Source organism: Antechinus flavipes, chromosome 2 (assembly GCF_016432865.1).
Source record: "Antechinus flavipes isolate AdamAnt ecotype Samford, QLD, Australia chromosome 2, AdamAnt_v2, whole genome shotgun sequence".
Lineage (NCBI taxonomy): Eukaryota > Metazoa > Chordata > Mammalia > Dasyuromorphia > Dasyuridae > Antechinus > Antechinus flavipes.
Window position 1 is genome coordinate 389,753,187 of NC_067399.1, and position 18,184 is coordinate 389,771,370.

Below are 18,184 nucleotides of genomic sequence, written 5' to 3' on the forward strand. Positions count from 1 at the left end.
GGGTCGGTTTCACCATATTATTCTCATTTCACAATTTCTAGCATATATTTGGAAACAAAAATTTACATGTGGAAAGACATTTTAATTATATGCTTTATAAACTAGCTTTGGTAGAACATAATAGTTGTTTCCCAATTGTACAAGTTGTGGAAACACAAGGTGGGGCAGAGAGCTAGAAACAGAGCTCTAAAAGCAGAGCCCTCATCCCTGAACTGTGTGGTTAAAGGACAATTAAGAAGTATTGATGTGATTTAGGAGAGCAATTGCTGGTTCCAAATGGTGTGTTTGGGGTTCAACACCAAAACGTGAGATTGGTGTAGGCAGCAGTTGGGTTTTGTCGAGTGAAGAATCCATAATTTTTCCTTTGGAAAAGGAGGAAAGGTTACAGGCAAAATGAAGAGACACTATAGATACTAGAAGTGATAAAAATGAAATAAAGTTGGGAGAGCATATAATTAGCAAGGAAAGGGGTTTAACAATTAAGAAGTTATAAGAATAGAGATACAGTGGATGGTGGAGAGAGACACCATAAGACCTGGTGGGACATGAGAGGAGAGACATCACATGCATGGGGGAAGGGTGAGACTACGGCAAGGAGATTCAGCAAAGATGGCATGAGCCCTGAGCAAAATTTTTTTTCTTCATTTTTAAAAATTATATATATATATATATATATATATATATATATATATATATATATAAAATAACTTTTTATTGACAAAACCCATACCAGGGTAATTTTTTTACAATATTATCCCTTGCACTCACTTTTGTTCCGATTTTTCCACTTCCTCCCCCAGATGGCAAGTAGTCCTTTACATGTTAAATAGGTTACAGTATATCCTAGATACAATATATGTGTGCAGAACTGAACAGTTCTCTTGTTGCACAGGGAGAATTGGATTCAAAAGGTATAAATAACCAGGGAAGAAAAACAAAAATGGAAGCAGTTTATATTCATTTCCCAGTGTTCTTTCTTTGGGTGTAGCTGCTTCTGTCCATCCTTGATCAATTGAAACTGAATTAGCTCTCTTTATTGAAGAGATCCACTTCCATCAGAATACATCCTCATACAGTATCGTTGTTGAGGTATATAATGATCTCCTGGTTCTGCCTGAGCAGATTTCTAAGGGAAATTCAAACTCAAGGGTTTGACTGAATACCCATGAACTCCACAGAGGATGGGGACTATGAGGCCAAACTGATCTCTAATCAGTGTCCTGGTCTGGGAAGCAGTTAATTCTATTAATGCTCCAATCTCTCTCTTGCCAACCCAACCCAGTTACTGAGGACCTCCTCAGTGTGGGAGAAAGCAATAGATCTGCACAGAATATGATGAATTTTCTCAGCTTTTCTTGAAGATAGAGAATATCACGTAGAGTTAACTGTCAAAAGCATAATCTCTTTTGAGACTACATTATCTTAATACTTAGATGATAAAACTGAAACTGAAAAGTAACAAAAGGAGTGGGGATGGGATGGAGTCTCCTTTTAGCATTTCCTGATAAGGGAACTGAATAAGCTAGTTTCAGAGTTTACGTCGTTCCCCACTTTTGGATTTTCTATGGCACATTTCTGAGCTGGGAATAAGTGTGAAGATCATTCTTCCCTAACTGCTTCAAGCTGATATGGAGTTTAGAATTGTCCCTAAAGAAGTTGTGAATGAAAGGCCCTACTTGCTTCATCCATAATAGAGGATTGTTGGTCCTCCTTTCTTGAAAAGGACCATGACATCAAGAAGGTGATATTATGACATCTGAGTGAATTGGATTTAAATGAAGGAGGTCTATGTAAGATCACTTACCTCACTTTACCCTCCAGAATCTTTTGGATCCAGTTGCCAGATAATAGGTCAGGAACACTGGAGATGGCCCTAGATTCAATGTAAGTCTTTGGCCTTTTTGAGCTTAGGTCTAAGTCTGCCTGAAACTACACCCATTCAGTGATTAAGGCTAGATAGCAATTGAGGCAAAGAATTACCTCTTTCCCTCCAAAAAAAGCAAAAAATATAAATAAATAATAAATTTGGAAGGAGAAGACTCAGGTTTTCTGATCAAGACAGAAATGATTGCCATTTACATTCATTCTGAGTTAATCAGGATCCAAACAATAACTACTAAGAAATTTGGCCTAGGATCTATTAGCCAATTCAAGATTAGAATGGTTTTCCTCTTAAACTTTTTTCTTTTGGATTGCTGAACCTTCTAAAAATATCTTGGAATATGCTGGCTAGATTTTTTTTTTCCACTTTTATTTTGAATTTGACAAATGTCAACAAACACGAATATTTTCACATATAAAGAACAGAAAATTGTATATGGTACTGTAAATCTATCATGTTCAATTTTAAGAGTGTATGTTCAATTTAATATAGTATTTCCAACACTGCTTCTCTGAGGCCTCTTCTGAATTTCTGCTCCCTTCTGTGTATGTTTCTTTTTTTATCTTATGGATACTCTTTTTTCCTTTTTTTTTTTTTTTTTTTAAATAAAGCTATCATTATCCTTCTGTTCTCCTAACAAATCTCTGTACTCCTACCCTCAAAAGTAAAATGCCTCAATTGTAATACATTTGTATAGTCAAGCAAAACTAATTGGTTCTGTCTGAAGATGTATATCTCATGCACCTCTACCTTTTGCCAAGAGGTGGGAATCAGCTTTCTTATTTGATCATCCAACTGACTACAATTCTTAATTTTTTTTACCCCTTTTCCTTTTCATTGTTGTATTTGTTATGTATTTTTCCCCCTGGTTCTGGTCACTTTTATTAGTTTATGTAAGACCTCTTAAACTTTACTGAATTTAAGTTTTTTTTAAAGTTTTTTTCTTTTTCTTTGTATTAGCTGATGTTTTTTTATTTAATATTTTCCCCAATTACATTCAAAACAACTTTTTTTTTACATTTGTTTTTGAAATTTTGGGGTTGTACATGGGCATCCCCTCGATTTCCATTTTTTTTTTTTTTGTCCTGAGAAGAGCTGCTATGAATATATTTTTGGTACACATAGGTCAGTTTCCATTTTTTTTCTTGAATCTCTTTTGGTACTCATGCCTAATAGTAGTGGTGTTAGGTCAAAGGATATGCATGAATTTATGGCCCTTTGGGCAGAGATCCTATCTTTTGATCGTTATCAATTTATTTTTTTGTAAATTTGACTCAATCTTCTTTATGTCTGAGAAATGAGATCTTAGGAGAAGTCTAAGGGGCTCTGCTGCCGAAGCAGACAAGAGGTTTCCACCTGTATAATAGTGGGCCCAAAGCTTCGGGATTGGCCCTGGCAACCCCAACAGCGTAACTTTTTGCCAGAAGACGGGCGGGTCTTAAGCCGCCTACTTGGCAATAGAGCATGCTCCGAGCACTTAAGGTCCTCCACTACCACCAAGACTTAAGGGCGGAAGTGGAAGTAACCTCAGGCCTTTCAAGCTTTTCCATCTCGGTGGTACCTGGAAGTATTCTTACAATTTCCGGTTCCTTGACGCTAGTGGGTATCAGCATGGCGGCCCCCTGTGAAGTGAGGCACGGTGTAGGGGAATGGGACTCCCCTGAGCAAGAGGCTGAGGGAGATTCCCGACGCCTTCCGACCTCTCTTCCTTTGGATGCTGCCGTGCAGAGCGACACGGACACTGATGCGGAAACGGAAGACTCGGCGCCCCGAGAGCGGGACACCCCCGAAGACATAGTGTTAGAGGCTCCTGCTAACGGGCTTGCCTTCCACCCTGCGCGGAATCTCGTGGCCGCCGGGGACGTGGACGGGGACGTGTTTGTGTGAGCGCGGGGAAGGGCGAGGGCCGGGGCTCTGGAGAGAGCTCGAGGTCCGGGGTGCCGCTGTTGGTTGTGATTGCCGTCCTCTGTCCCGCAGCGTTAGAAGGGCAGTGCCGCCCATGCCTCTCCTTTGTCGGAAGAGGAGACTGAGGCCGAGAGCGAAGGACGCCCGTTCAATACTGTCCCTTCCTCTTTTCCTCACAACAGCTTCGAGTACTCTTGCTGGGAGGGTGAAAACAAAGAGCTCTGGTCCTCGGGACACCATCTCAGGTCCTGCCGGGACCTGGCCTTCTCCGAAGACGGACAGAGTAAGTTTAGGGGATAGAGGGGCAGCTCCGCTGGCTTCTTCTGGAGGTCGTGAATACCTAATCATCGGAGCCTTCTTTGGAGGGGCTGGGACCTGCTGAAATATCTCTAGCGCTAGATCTCTGAGGGGCTTTTCCAGCGCCGAGTCCATAGTTTTTATTGGGATGGGGATGAATAACCCTGGCCTGGGAGTGAGGACAAGAGAAGGTTAGCAAGACTGCTACTTGATCTTCGATTAAGGGAGAATAGGATGGGACTAGATTTAAGACCACAGTTTCTTTTTAAAATTTGTATCCCTCTTTGTCTCCCATCAGAACTTATCACTGTTTCCAAGGATAAAGCCATTCATATCCTGGATGTTGAGCAGGGCCGCCTGGATAAACGTATTTCCAAAGCTCACAAGTATGACGGCATTTGAAGTAAATTGGGAGTTTTGGGAAATGTTGGGATGTCCCTTCAAGACAGGGCTTCTTTTTGAATTTCACTTTTTTTTTTTTTAAACTTTCAACTAATAATTTTACTCCACAGCGTAGCTATCAACAGCTTGTTGCTAGTGGATGAGCATCTGTTAGCTACAGGGGATGATAGTGGCAGGATTCGGCTCTGGGACCAGAGGAAAGAGGGTCCAATTATGGACTTGAGGCAACATGAGGACTACATTGCAGATATGGCTCTGGACCCCACTAAGAAACTGCTTCTTACTGCCAGGTGAAGAGCCTTGGAAGCTTCTTCCCCCCAAAATTAAAATTGCTTCTGTTAAGGGTACCTCCCAATAATCACCATTGCTTGCTTTTGCCACAGTGGGGATGGTTGCCTTGGTGTCTTCAATATTAAGCGGCATCGGTTTGAACTTCTATCAGAAGCACAGAGTGGGGATTTAACATCTGTTAAACTTATGAAGGTACAATGGAGACTGGGGTGAGGGTGTGGGGTTAGAGGACCAAGAGAAGACAGGCCCCTAGTCCAGATCACCTTTTTAAAAAAAAAAATTTTTTTTTTTTTTACAGAGGGGAAAGAAAGTTGCCTGTGGCTCTAGTGAAGGAACCATTTATCTCTTTAACTGGAATGGTTTTGGAGCAACCAGTGACCGTTTTGCACTGAAAGCAGAGTCAATTGATTGTATTGTGCCCATCACAGACAATCTGCTGTGCACAGGCTCTACTGATGGCATTATCCGGTATGAGAGGAAGAACAGCTGGTGGAGGAAGGATGGGGTACTTGGTAAAATCAGGTTCCCCAGGGACTAATTCTTTTTTCTTCATAGGGCAGTGAATATCCTGCCTAATCGAGTTGTGGGCAGTGTGGGGCAACATGCTGGTGAGCCTGTGGAACAGTTAGCCCTCTCCCACTGTGGTAAGTTTCTTGCCAGCAGTGGTCACGACCATCGGCTCAAGTTCTGGGATGTTACACAACTTCGATCAGTGGTCGTGGATGATTATCGGAAGCGGAAGAAGAAAGGTGGCCAGTTGCAAGCTCTGAGCAGCAAGGCCTGGGGCATGGATGACTTTTTTGCTGGACTTAAGGAAGAGGAAGACACAGTGCCTGATCCAGTTGAAGAAGAAAGTGAGGACAGTGACTAAAGGGAACCATAGTGGGGATTCATTCAGCCCTTCTGTTGCAGTCCCTGCTCACTGGTTTTTCATGCTGGTTTAGTACTAAATTATGTGTAAGCACTTTCTAAAGAGGCTGCTTCAAGTATAATTGAAAGTGAGACAAAGGAGGGAAGGAGGCATGTTAAAACCACCAAGCTCAGTATTTCTTCTATGACAAGAGGATGACAAAACCTAATGTTTAGATGTATGCTCCTGGGTTGTCAGCTTGTAATCTTGATCTCCAGTAGGACCCTAACTCGATGAAAGGGAAAAAAAAAACCCTACCAACCCTCCATAGAAGACACAATATGGACAAATATACCAAAACCATAAGTTTTTAATTAAATATAAAACAAAGTTACACCGGGTGTAACAACAACGAGCAGAGGAACAAAAAAAAGACTTATGTCTAACTAGCAACCAAGTAAACAGCTTAAGGGACAAAACTATTGGGGACAACACAGAATTAGGTGGGTGGAGGGGGAGTGTACCTGGCATAAAGAGAATGGAATAAGAACAAGAGATTCCCCTCTAGATTAGCCAGGGCTAGCATTCCCACTTGTCCAGCTTCAGGGCCCTGCCCTTCTTGAAGAACTAAGGAGCTCTTTACCCCCTACCTCCATAACTGGTGGAATTGACTAGGCTGACTGACATTATTACAGAGAGGAAATAACAAGCTATTTAGCAGGAAAGCCACCCCAATCCTGGGCTCTCGCTTTCTCTTGGCTCACCTAATGCTTCTAGGAGGCGAAGGGACACAGCATTCTTGGCAACTTCATGTCCACTTGGCCCCTCTTTAGTTACAACCACCCAGATGAGGCCACTGAAAGGCATGGGGTGACCAGGAATCACCACTTGGTACCAGAAGCGGTGCCAGCCTGCGGGCCCAGCGCCCAAGCACTTAGTGAGAAATACGGGCATACCTAGGTGCTTCTGTTGGCACACGGCCTCGAGGGTAGTCTGGGCACAGCTGTGGGGCATTGGGGTCCCTAATTTCTCAGGCAAGGTCCTATGACTTATCTCAGGCCCCAACCCCCGAAATAAAGGACCTTCTGTTTGCTGTCGGAGTCGTTGCTTCAGGTCGGGCTTCAGCCATTCTACTGTCACCTGCTCACCACAGAGCTTTGAGCGCCCTGTCAGACAGAGGATAACATAGGAGTGAGGAGAGGTGGGGGTGAGAAGGCAACCTAAGTTTGGCAATAAGTATTTGGCCACACCCCACCCCCACAAACACTAAACCCTTTTTACTCCCTAACCTGTTTAGCTTTCCCACTCCCTTGAATGTGTATCAACTAGTATAAGTTTCTTAGCAACAGACAAGGCTACCTTGTTTTCCTCGACTTCACCCTCTTCACTCCTACCTTCTACTAGAGCTTTCTTCGCCATGGCTGCCGCCCGGTGGGAGCTAAACTTGAGCAGTGCAATCTGTGTGTGGGGGTACATAAGGCTGGGGAGTAGCAGTGCTTCCTGCAGACCGGACCCGAGAGGCTGCAGGGCCTGAAGCAAGGCCTGGTGGTTCAGGGTTGGTGGCAACCCATCCAGGGTCAGCTCGCATTTCTCCGTGCTCCGGCAGACCAGCAGCGGGCAGGCAGGTCGAAGAGGGTGATTGTGAAGAGTGGCGATGGCAGCCTGGGCCCCGCGGCGGGAGCTGTATCTAGCATAGGCGAAGCCTCGGTTCAGGCCACTAAAAGTCATCATGAGACGAAACTCGTAGAGACGCCCCACTCGCTGGAACAGTGGAATCAGCTGGTGCTCATACACATCCTGGGGCAGGCGACCGATGAACACCTCTGAACCTGCTGGAGGAGGGCTGCCTACCCAGCCTGGGGATAAAGTAGTCTTTGAACTACAGATCTAGTTAGGCATACTAACCCCAACTGGGGAGCCTGTGAAACCGGCTTTTCCTAACCTCTTAACTCGGTTTGAACTTCACACACTGGTCTTTAAAATTAATTCATACAATTTATGAAATCCATTTCAATTTAACTCTATTAATGTTCAATTTTTCTAAAATGCAAATAAAACGGTATTCGTTTCCCTAACCTCTCCCGGAGCTTAGTCGTATAGAATACATATGAGCATTTTCCCTTCTTAGGGTGCAAATCAGGGACAGTAAAAGGGCACTTAACTCGTTCAGCTGAAGTTCCGTTCACAGGCCACTCCCCCAAAGCTGGGTGGGGGAGGGGGAAGAAGGGTGTTTGTTAGGCGCCTAACTGTCCAGTGCAGCAGGAAGCTCAGGCTACCCATACCCTGGAGTGGGGGTGCAAATTTACCTGGGGGTGGACCGCCGTATTTCCTTTGCCCGTTCACTTGCACCAGTCGGATCCCCGTTTCCCTCACCCAGGCTTCCAACGCAGCCTTGTTCACTGGATTCACCCGCTCACACCACAACTGGGGAGGGTGGGAGAAGGGGTGAATACTGATACTAGGCTCCAGTTCATTTCACAAGGTAATAGTGATCGGGCCACCCCATCTCCCAAATCATCTCACCGCAACGATCCCTCACCCAAAGACACTCACCTCACACTCTCGCTTGGACTGCATGTTTAAAGGAGACCCACCCAGTCACACACCTTTATAGGCTCCCCCTCAGCCTCTGGAAACTTCCCAGCCCCTCTAGACTCCCATTGGCCATGGGGCGCGACCCCTCCCCGCATGGGAGGGGGGAGAGGAGACACGTGCTCTACCCTCCGGGTATAAACAGGTGAGAGAGGAAAACAAGGGATGGGAAGGGGGGTTGGGAGCCCTACCCAATTTCCTTTTGCTTCTTTATAACTATGAGTTTTAGTTCCCTAGTGTGTATGAGAGGAATAAAATTATGTAAAAGACCATATTCAGTAATATCTCGCAGAAATAGGCCACTAGCATATTACTTCCAAATTGGGGTGGCATATAGGAGGAGGAACCCTTGGACAATCATCCCCTGATCCAAAAAGGAACACAAGAGGGTGACTAGAAGAAACTGAGAAGCAGGCATTTTATTGGACCCATAGGCAGTCAGCTTCACAAAAGTCAGTGGGAAATGTCAGCAACATGGCTTTTCTGTCAAAAACAGGGACAGAACTCTATATCTATAATGCATGGGCGACACCCAGAGCCAACACATGTCAGATAAGTTTCAGTTCATTTCAGTGTCCTGGGAAGCTCCAGAAAACAACTTCTTGAGAAAGTGGAGTTATACTCTGGCTATCCTTGCCAGTGATTTAACAATAAAATATTATCTCAGCATTGCCCTCTCTCTTAATTCTTCCCTCTGGAGCAGATGTGCAAAACCAATTGAAGAAGATGGACTAGCCTCCAAATAGTGTCATTTCTATCCACTGACTTCTTTCAGTTCAGCAGATGGGGGGGATATTGACTTGTTCGTCTCCTGATTTCTTCCACAAGGTTTTCTTTCCGAATATCCACCTGGACAAAATAGGGAAGAAGACAGCATGAGAAATGTCTATTCTCCATTTTGCTCCTAAAACCTTTTATCTCCCTTTCTGCTTTCAGAAAGATTTCCTTTTCTAATAATTACAATAGAATTTGTATGGCTAGGGACTATGCTAAGCAATTTTTTACAGATATCTCACGTGATCCTCATAATCCTGGGAGGTAGGTGCTATTATCATCCTTATTTTACCAGGTAAGGAAATTGAGGCAAACCAGGTGCTATTATCATCTCTATTTTACCAGGTGAGGAAACTGAGGCAAAGTTTAAATGACTTGCCCAAAGTATCTGAAATCTAATTTGAACTTAGGTTTTCCTGACACCAGGTCCAGCTCTCTAGCCACTACTCCACCTAGAAGTCACAGCTTACATGTAACCATACACTTACTAGCAGGGTTAGAGTAAGTTGTGATGAGATTTTAGTGTCATCATGAAAAGCTCACATTTTACCAAACTATCTTCTCTACTTGTTTGCTAATGTTTAAGACTCCCTTAACTAGGAAGCAAAACTTTGGATTCTATGTTTAGTGATAAAGCTGTTACAATCCAAATACTGCTCAGAGAAAAAGAAATTTCACAGGGTTCTGAACCTCCATAGGTATAAAACCTGAATTACTTTTGTTCTTACTGCTTTCATCTCACACACTCTGAAGAGGCAGGCAAAATGATATGGTTTGGCTTGGCCAATGCTTATTTCAACATCTACTATGCACAGTAACATATATCTATACATAAGAAGTAGTCTCCTAGCAAAGGAGAGGAGTTCAAATCTCTGTTTGAAGCATTCCATCTATGTAACCCAGGATACATGCTCTAGGGAATTATGTCAAACTGAAATAGAACAGGATCCAGGAAGGCACCATTTTGACTTAGAAAATGACAAATTAACATTATCTGTGTAATATTCTATTTATTTAATTGTGAAACATCTACCAATTACATTTTAGTCTAGTTGGGCAGGCATTCCTTGGCTCTAAGCAACTCAGGGATATCTAGGAATTGCATAAATAATCCTCAAGAATTGGGAGCTTCTATATCCGGGAGTTCCCAATACCAAAGAAATCAAAGGTCTAGGTCCCATCTCCCAATCTCCTTGACATAAAACATAGCTAAATTCTGATAGAGATGAAAAAAATTCAAGGCCTGTTATTTTAGTTTAAGCAGCTATAATTTCTAGTCACAGAGGGTTGTCTTAAATTCACAAAGATTAAGTTGACTTGTTCATGAATCACAAAGTTAGCAAATGACAAACTAGAACTTGAATCCATTTTTAAATCATCAGGTTAGATACTTAGTCAACTTTACCCAGTTACCTGTGACAGGTAAATAAATGAGCCTAATTCAAGGCAGAATGCATGGAGGCTAAAGAAAGCCACAGATAATCATTTTAGGGAAATCTGAAGAGGGAAGAATTTGAGATAATGATAGTAGTAGTCAGGAGAGAGGAGAATGGAGGCATGGAAGGTAGAAAGTAGGAGGTGGAAGAAGGGAATCAGGCTATTTGAAAGTCCAGCAGAGGCTCGGAAACAGCCATTAGGGTAGGGCATAACTTCTTTAGGTGGCCAAGATGATCCTAGCCTCATTTGATGCCAAAAAGGGAAACCATTCTTACTTCAACTTAAAAAATTATTTCCCCATCTCCCCCCTCCATCGTGGTCCTTTAACTTCCGATCTCTCTGCCCTCACTTACCTCTTCTCTGCTGGCTACAGAGCGCAGCTTGACAACTCCATCCTTCAGCTCTTGCTCCCCAATGATGGCCACCAGTGGTATACCAGTCTCCTCACAGTACTGCAACTGAGTCAGCAGTTTGGGGTTCTTTTTGTACAGCAACTCAGCCTGAAGAGATCAGGGCAGAAGAGGGGCTGAGACATAGCCTTGCCTCAGAAAAAAGGCAGTTATCTGGCCCACAGCCTACTCTGGCAGAGAAGCTATACTCTAACTGGTAATTAATTTGGTCCCAGGAATTAACACCATGGGAAATCAAAAGGAGTCTTAAGACCCATGTTTAGAATCAAATTTTAAAGCAATAGAATACAGCATTTCCTTCTAGGGTCCCAGGGTTATTCATCCATACCTTAATGCCTCTGTCCCACAGTTCTGCAACAAGCTTCAACCTTTCCTCCAAAAGCTTCTTTTGGGCTGCAGCCACAAGCACCTGGGTCTCTGTTGTCCTAACTTTTTCTTCAGACGCCTAAAGAATGGGCAGATACAGCATTGTGTGTGACAAGTTAGACTGACAAATAGGATCTCTTCAAGTTTTTGGACTGGGATGAATGGCAGAAGTTGAGAAGAACAGGTTAATAGTCTATCTTTCTCCCTACTTCCAGCAGCTGAATTACAGTCAATTCAGATAAGCAGTCCATTCTTCCAACTAAAGAATATTCACAAGATCACACTTTGAAAAGAACAAAGGAGATACTGGACTATAGAGGAACAAGTGGCTTATCTTTACATAGTCTCCAGAAGTAGATTTAATTGGCAAAGACACAGCTCTTTGTTTTCCTCTCAACAGCCCAGCATACAAACAGAACTTCAAAAAGTATTTTTCCATTAATTATAAACCCACCTTCACATATTGTATTTAGTAAGGATAAAAGACTTCAAAATCTGAATTACTCAGAAGTCCCAAGCAGACAGTTTGAAAATGAGGGCATTAGTATCAGCCTTCTAGGAGCCTTACTGCAACTCTATCCAACAAATATCATCTCCATTTGACAGAGGAAGACAATGAAGTTCAGTGTGTTTAATGCCTATAGTCATACTACCGTTAAATATCCATCTAAGACAAAGCCTGGACCAAGGTCATTCTGTTCACTTTACCTCCACATTTCTGAGTGTCTCTATTGGAATAACAGAAGGTAGGCTAAGAACTCACTAAAAGCAACTGACTCAATAAGTGATTGCAAAAATAAGGCAGTCCAGAAATTTCAGTCTGGCTTTTCCACTCTCCATGTTAGTTCCTTGTGTAGGTTTGTGTCACATTGGGTATATATTTTGAACCAGAGCTAGGATTTCATTGGCAAGAGAAATTTCCAGGGGAGAAACTTCCCTTACCAAGGTACGACGCCTGTTCAGTTAAGGTGGTGTTGGAGAATTGCCCAGGGTAACTGAAAAATTCAGTGACTCTTCATGGAGACTATCATAATAAGAAGGGCTAGAGAGGCCAGGTCTTCCTGCCTCCCAAGCCAGTTTTTTAGCCACTACTCCAAGCTGTCTTCGCAACCTGTTTTATGCACTCTGTAAATCATGAAGCCCTATTATAAGAAGATGCATTTAATGACATTACAAATTTGAATATATGTAGTCATATCCCTCTTATTCTCCACTCAACTAGATGGGAGGTCTAGGTAGACCCTTATCTCTCTCTATTCTACTCTCCAGATTAAAACAATAGCTTTGTATGCAACAGCACTAAATAAAAGATTTGTCGATAATTGCTCAGGAAGAGTAGCAAGAGATACAAGGATCCACATCATTAAAGAAGGCTTACTGGTTAGAGAGCAACACTGTAGGCAAGGCAGGGCCCAAGTACCAAACCAAATCCAATATGGTGATATTCTTTTCTTGACTCCCCCTGAACAAATAAAACAAAACAAAAAAACTTCCCAAGTATAATATAGTTTTAGCTATTTAGGGATAGGTATACTAAGTGGCAATTGAGTTTTAAAGCTAATTATCCTTCTCTTTCTTCTTTTGCTTAATTGTGAAATGGAATTGACAAACATGCCCCAGACAGGAGTCCTACCTCCATCCTCTGTTCCACAATGGAGAAGATCCTTTCAACCCCAATGCTGAGCCCCACGCATGGCACCTTGCGGCCCTTGGGGTCAAACATGCCAACAAGACCATCATAGCGCCCTCCAGCAGCCACGCTGCCCACACCAAGTGGTTCTTCCCCCTGTCGGGCTGGGGCCTGAAGAAGCACTGCTTCATAGATCACCCCTGTATAGTAATCCAGGCCCCGGGCCAGGCTCAGGTCAAAGGTGATCTGTGGGACATGAAGGTATGGTCAGTCCCAGTGAACAGACACATCCTGGGATCCTGTGCAGCCTGCTGGGGCCTGCCCTTCCCCTACTCACTTTCTCTGTAATACCAAACAGGGTCAGATACTCAAATAGCAGTTTCAGGTCCCCCAACCCCTCCAGGGCCTGCTTGTTCTGTGAGAGTTTGGGATCCTGCAATAGTTGTTCTATTAGGGACACTCCACCTGGGAAAAGCAGACAAAGAGAAGAAAGGATGCCACCCATCAAATTTTCATTGATTACATGCATGATTACATGGATTACTAATGAGGTAACTTTACCTCACTATTCCAACTGCCTAATCTTTTTAACCAATATGTGTATTTACCTCATACAAAAAGAGCAAGAAAAATTTTTATAACACAAAGGAAATGAAGATATAAGAAGGCACTAAAACAACATTCACTGGAAGAATGATTCACATGAAGTAGGAAAATCAGCAATTCTCCCTTCCCCCAAAGAATGTCATCATACGCTACCTTCTCCTCTCTCCCCACTAATACTTACCATGCTGCTTCACATAGGCCCCAATAAGATCTGCCACTTCAGGGGCCAGGCCTTTTTCTTCCACCATTTCATTCTTCACATCTTCCCATGACATCTGCGGAAACATTGGATTCAAAGGGCCCAGAAATGATTCAAACAGTAGAAGGTGCAGTTTTTTCTTTGGGATGAAGGATCTTTTGGGCAAAGGTCCCTGTACCTCAATTCAAGAGTAAAGGCCCTCTCCCTCCCAGACACTGTCTTCCATTTCCTGAGATGGGGTACATTTCAGGGGAAAGAAGTAGGAGCTGTACATGTAAGTTATTTGTCACCTTGTCTAGCTTGTCCACTGAAGAGCAAATGGTACGGAATTTGCTGTCAGGAACACCACAGACATTGAACATTCCATCCAGAATTCTCCTGTCATTCACCTGAGGATTCCAAAGTCACCTTAAGAAGTGGAAATTTCCACCCTCAAGTTATTCCCTTCAAGATCCATAATAGCAATAGTATTCCTAAGGCCTATTTTTACCTCTCCAAAGAGGACAGAAGAGTTCAGTCATAAGAGAGGAAGACTGTTAGAGCCCTAATTAGTACCACCAAGTTAGACACAATCTTTTCTCTCACCTTAATAAGGAAGTCCCCCAGTTGAAGTGCACTCAGGATCTCACAAATTATCTTCAGACATTCTGCATCAGGGATCATGGGATCAAACTGTCCAGCAATGTCAAAATCCTATACAAGAAGTGAAAGGAAGAAGTCTCAAGTCAAGAAGACTGATTTCCAGGCTCCAAAACTCCAGTGTCCAGACCCCCATAGGCAACACTACAGATCTTAACTGATGCCCTTAACTGCATTTCCAAGCCTAGAAGATGACACACATTCATCAAATTCTTCAAATCACTTTTTAAAAATTTCATCTCCATCATCTCTTCTAGCAAAATCTCCCCTAAGTGCTTTTCCTTTAGCCATTTATTTGCTCTTTCCCTGCTCAGACTAAAGCTTTGATTAATTCTGATGTACAAACAACTGGTTTTCACACACCTTCATTTTTAGCTCATCATTTGTTCTTGTCTGGATGTATCTAGACACAGGTACCATGTCTATATATGTCACTCTAAAAAGTGAATACTTTATAAATTCTAACTGATCTCAGTGAGGACTCAATGCCTTGAGCTTTCTTGGCTTTGACATACTCACACACTGGTAAAATTCCCGGTAACGACCACGAGTCATTGCAGGGTTATCTCGACGGTACACCTTTGCAATATGATAGCGTTTAATGTTGGTTAGTTTATTCATTGCCAGATATCGAGCAAAAGGAACCTGAGGGTAGATTAAGGAGAAAGTGTCTCTAGTTCATACCTAATTGCCATGATCAGCAGACCCTGGCTGAAAACAAAGACTCTCCTTGGAGTGCAATTGGGGACTCTGTGTAATTGGATTGCTCCAGAGAAGGTTATCAGCAATTTGGAATACTCAGATGATCCTGACACTATAGAAATACCAATGTGGAAGAAACTCTGCAGTATGCTTAGTGCCTGCAGGACCATAGTATGATTTTTTTCTTTTAGAACAATTGGTATAGAATAGATTCATCATAGGAGGATAAGTAAGATTTCTGTATCTTTAAGTGCAAAAGAACATTTTTTTTTCCTGCAGACAGTCTTCAAGATAGGCAAAAGAATGGTATATTGTACAATAAAAAGAATTATATGGATTCATATTTGGGCCCTGGAATTAGTTAAGTTCCTATATGATTTCCTAGGAATGAGTCCTGTTAATTAGAATTTTTTTTTAATTTTAATTTTATTTTATTTAATAATAACTTTGTATTGACAGAATCCATGCCAGGGTAATTTTTTACACTATCCCTTGCACTCGCTTATGTTTCGTTTTTTCCCCTCCCTCCCTTCACTGCCCCCCCCCCCCAAGATGGCAAGCAATCCTATGTTAAATATGTTGCAGTATATCCTAGATACAATACATATTTGCAGAACCGAATAGTTCTCCTGTTGCACAGGAGAATTGGATTCAGAAGGTAAAAATAACTCGGGAAGAAAATCAAAAATGCAAATAGTTCACCTGTTAATTAGAATTTACTTTTTTTTTTTTTTTAAAGAGGGACTTTACCTAACTCATTACAATTGATTCTTTGGATCATTTATTCAAGGACTTCTTCCTATACGTACAACATTCTTCAAATATGAGTATTCCATCATTTCCTGTCAATTGAAGTCCAATATAAATGACAGTATCCTAGAGCTCACTCTGAAAGGATACAGTGAGGTCATAACGAAGGGCCAACAGCTCACCACCTTGATCCTTCAGATCATATATGAGCTTAGAGTCTTCCCCATACTTTCCAGTCAATGTTTCCTGGAAGAAAAAGAAAATATATAATTATATTCTCTAGTGTCTAATAGTGTCTTGAATTTGTTAATGTAACTGACCACATATATATATATATATATATATCAGATGTTGACCTTGATTCTCTAGGTGGGGGTTGGAAGGGAAGAGAAAGACAATTCAGATCTCAAAATATAATTATACATACCTGTTATATGAAAACATATCATTATTTCAATGACTATACCTACTGCTAAATAAAGATGCCTAGTATTTTATAATCCCAATAGCCTAAGAAATGCAAGGAATCAACTGCTTTGTAGGATGTTCTACTGCAGCAATTTCTCCCTTCCCCCCAATAAAAACAGCTGTCTTAAAACAGGAACCAAAGTCATAGAAATCAATACAGGGATAATTATGTTGGTTCCCACTTTTAAATAGAAATCAGGTTTCTGTACATTAGGAATTGGGCTGGTATTATCTAAACCCATCTTAATAGGTAATCTTTCATTACTATACCCTCAATATCAAACCTATTGGATATTTGCTCTGGATTCCTCTCCATTTCTTTGCCAAACACTTTTCCCTTGGCTCTGACCCTGCTCACCTTCAATTCAAACACAGGAGTATCTATTACTTCTGCACCATGACGCTTGAAGCAGCTGATGATCACATCAAAAACCTTCTCCCGAACAGCCATCTGCCTAGGGCTATAGTCTCTTGTGCCCTTGTAATCAAAAGCAAATAAACAAGAAACTCAGTAATAAGAAAGCAAGAGGAGGTAATATTTCAGAAATATTCTTTTTCTAATCTCAATCGTAAGGCAACAGAATTGCATTTAACTCCCTTTTAATGACCAAGCCAAATCTACATGGACTTAGGGGAGGCTAGACAGGACAGATATCATCTATATAAAAGAAGGTTTTAACATAATCTTTTAACATTAGAGCTGTGCTTAGAGAGGGATTATTTGGTTGGTTGGTTTTGAGTTATGTTAATGGTCTTGAATTAAAAATTAATTAACTATAAAATCTCTAGAGATAATCCACATTTTATTTCTATAACCACTGGAATTACTACTAATAAACTGAGAAGTGTTTTTTTTTTTTTTAAAATGCAGTGACTATTTATTTCAACATGTTAGCTGCCCAACCTATACTAGATTCTTTCTGAGAATCTGCAGTAGAGGCAGTTCTCCTACAAGTTGGGATGACTAAAATCCTATCTTGACAAAATGGTAACACCCAGGTACAACCCCATTCCAGCCAAATGCCCCAAAGTGCTCTGTTTTCTAAAAGAAGCTAAATACTTCTCCCTTCCTGCATGCCAGGGGAAAGTCATATATTCACGTCTCTAGTAGCACTATGACCAGATCTTGCCTCTTGAATTTGTTTTATTTCTCTCTGGGGATTCTTTGAAGGTAGGGTTTAAATATTACCAATAAGAAGTATCTAATATTCTTTGTTAATGTGGACTGATCACATATATATGTGTGTCAGATGTTGGCCTTTTCTAATTGGAGGTTGGAGGAAGACAATTCAGAAGTCAAAATATAAGCAAAAAAAAATATTACAAATATTAAAAAAAAAAGGAATTATCAATGCAGTAAGGTTCATGAGAACACGCTCTGAAAGGATTTTGTAAAAAACATATTTACCTTTGGAGTTTTAAGCACAAATTTCTGTTTTCCTTCATCAGAACCCAGCTCTGCCTTCAGCTTCAGGAGCTTTGAAACCTCCTCCTCGATCTGTAGCTCAATAAACATGAGAATTTGGAAGGACTTGGTCCCTGACCAGCGCCCTCACCAATTCATATTTTGGAGAAGCATGTGAATACTGGGGTTCCAGACCACGGGCCAGTATCAACTTCACAGATATTACAAAGCTCAAGCAAGACAATTAAAAGTAAAGCACTTTAAAGAGAATAACGTCAGCGGGAGGGTTGCCTTCAGGACCCGAGTCCTGTCCCTTTCAAGCCCTTGCCCGGCCCCAGAGCCAGAGCCAGAGATTCATCCACCCCGGGAACCCATCCGGCCTTCCCGGCCCACCCGACCGGGTCGAGGCCCTCACCAGTTCGGCGCCCGCCTTCTGAAGCTTGAGGCCTCGCACTCGCTCGCCTTGGAGCCTCACGGCCTCCTCCAGCGCAGCTCGATCCGCCATCCTCCAAACTGCTGCGGCTGTCACGGGCTACTTCCGGCCACCGAGCTCTACCCGCTGATCGCGCGCCCAGAGAG

The 18,184-nt window shown here is 42.2% G+C and overlaps 3 protein-coding genes across 3 annotated transcripts; 1 reads left to right on the plus strand and 2 right to left on the minus strand.

The window, feature by feature from the left end:
* Positions 1-3,463: 3,463 nt before the first annotated feature.
* Positions 3,464-6,042, plus strand: WDR55 (WD repeat domain 55). The gene is made up of 7 exons (XM_051978565.1): positions 3,464-3,765; positions 3,970-4,070; positions 4,383-4,470; positions 4,597-4,776; positions 4,870-4,969; positions 5,076-5,245; positions 5,333-6,042. The coding sequence occupies exons 1-7, from the start codon at positions 3,494-3,496 to the stop codon at positions 5,646-5,648; spliced, it is 1,227 nt and encodes a 408-aa protein (XP_051834525.1). The 5' UTR covers positions 3,464-3,493; the 3' UTR covers positions 5,649-6,042.
* On the minus strand, positions 5,980-8,528 carry DND1 (DND microRNA-mediated repression inhibitor 1). The gene is made up of 4 exons (XM_051978566.1): positions 8,181-8,528; positions 7,934-8,051; positions 7,022-7,483; positions 5,980-6,793 (listed from the first exon to the last, which is right to left on the minus strand). Exons 1-4 carry the CDS (start codon positions 8,202-8,204, stop codon positions 6,342-6,344), a joined length of 1,056 nt encoding a protein of 351 aa, XP_051834526.1. The 5' UTR covers positions 8,205-8,528; the 3' UTR covers positions 5,980-6,341.
* A 92-nt stretch (positions 8,529-8,620) lies between these two features.
* On the minus strand, positions 8,621-18,140 carry HARS1 (histidyl-tRNA synthetase 1). The gene is made up of 13 exons (XM_051978563.1): positions 18,021-18,140; positions 17,609-17,698; positions 16,559-16,678; positions 15,883-15,978; positions 14,800-14,925; positions 14,227-14,334; positions 13,932-14,030; positions 13,624-13,717; positions 13,174-13,301; positions 12,840-13,082; positions 11,169-11,285; positions 10,784-10,930; positions 8,621-9,068 (listed from the first exon to the last, which is right to left on the minus strand). The coding sequence occupies exons 1-13, from the start codon at positions 18,108-18,110 to the stop codon at positions 8,991-8,993; spliced, it is 1,536 nt and encodes a 511-aa protein (XP_051834523.1). The 5' UTR covers positions 18,111-18,140; the 3' UTR covers positions 8,621-8,990.
* Between the last annotated feature and the right edge of the window lie 44 nt (positions 18,141-18,184).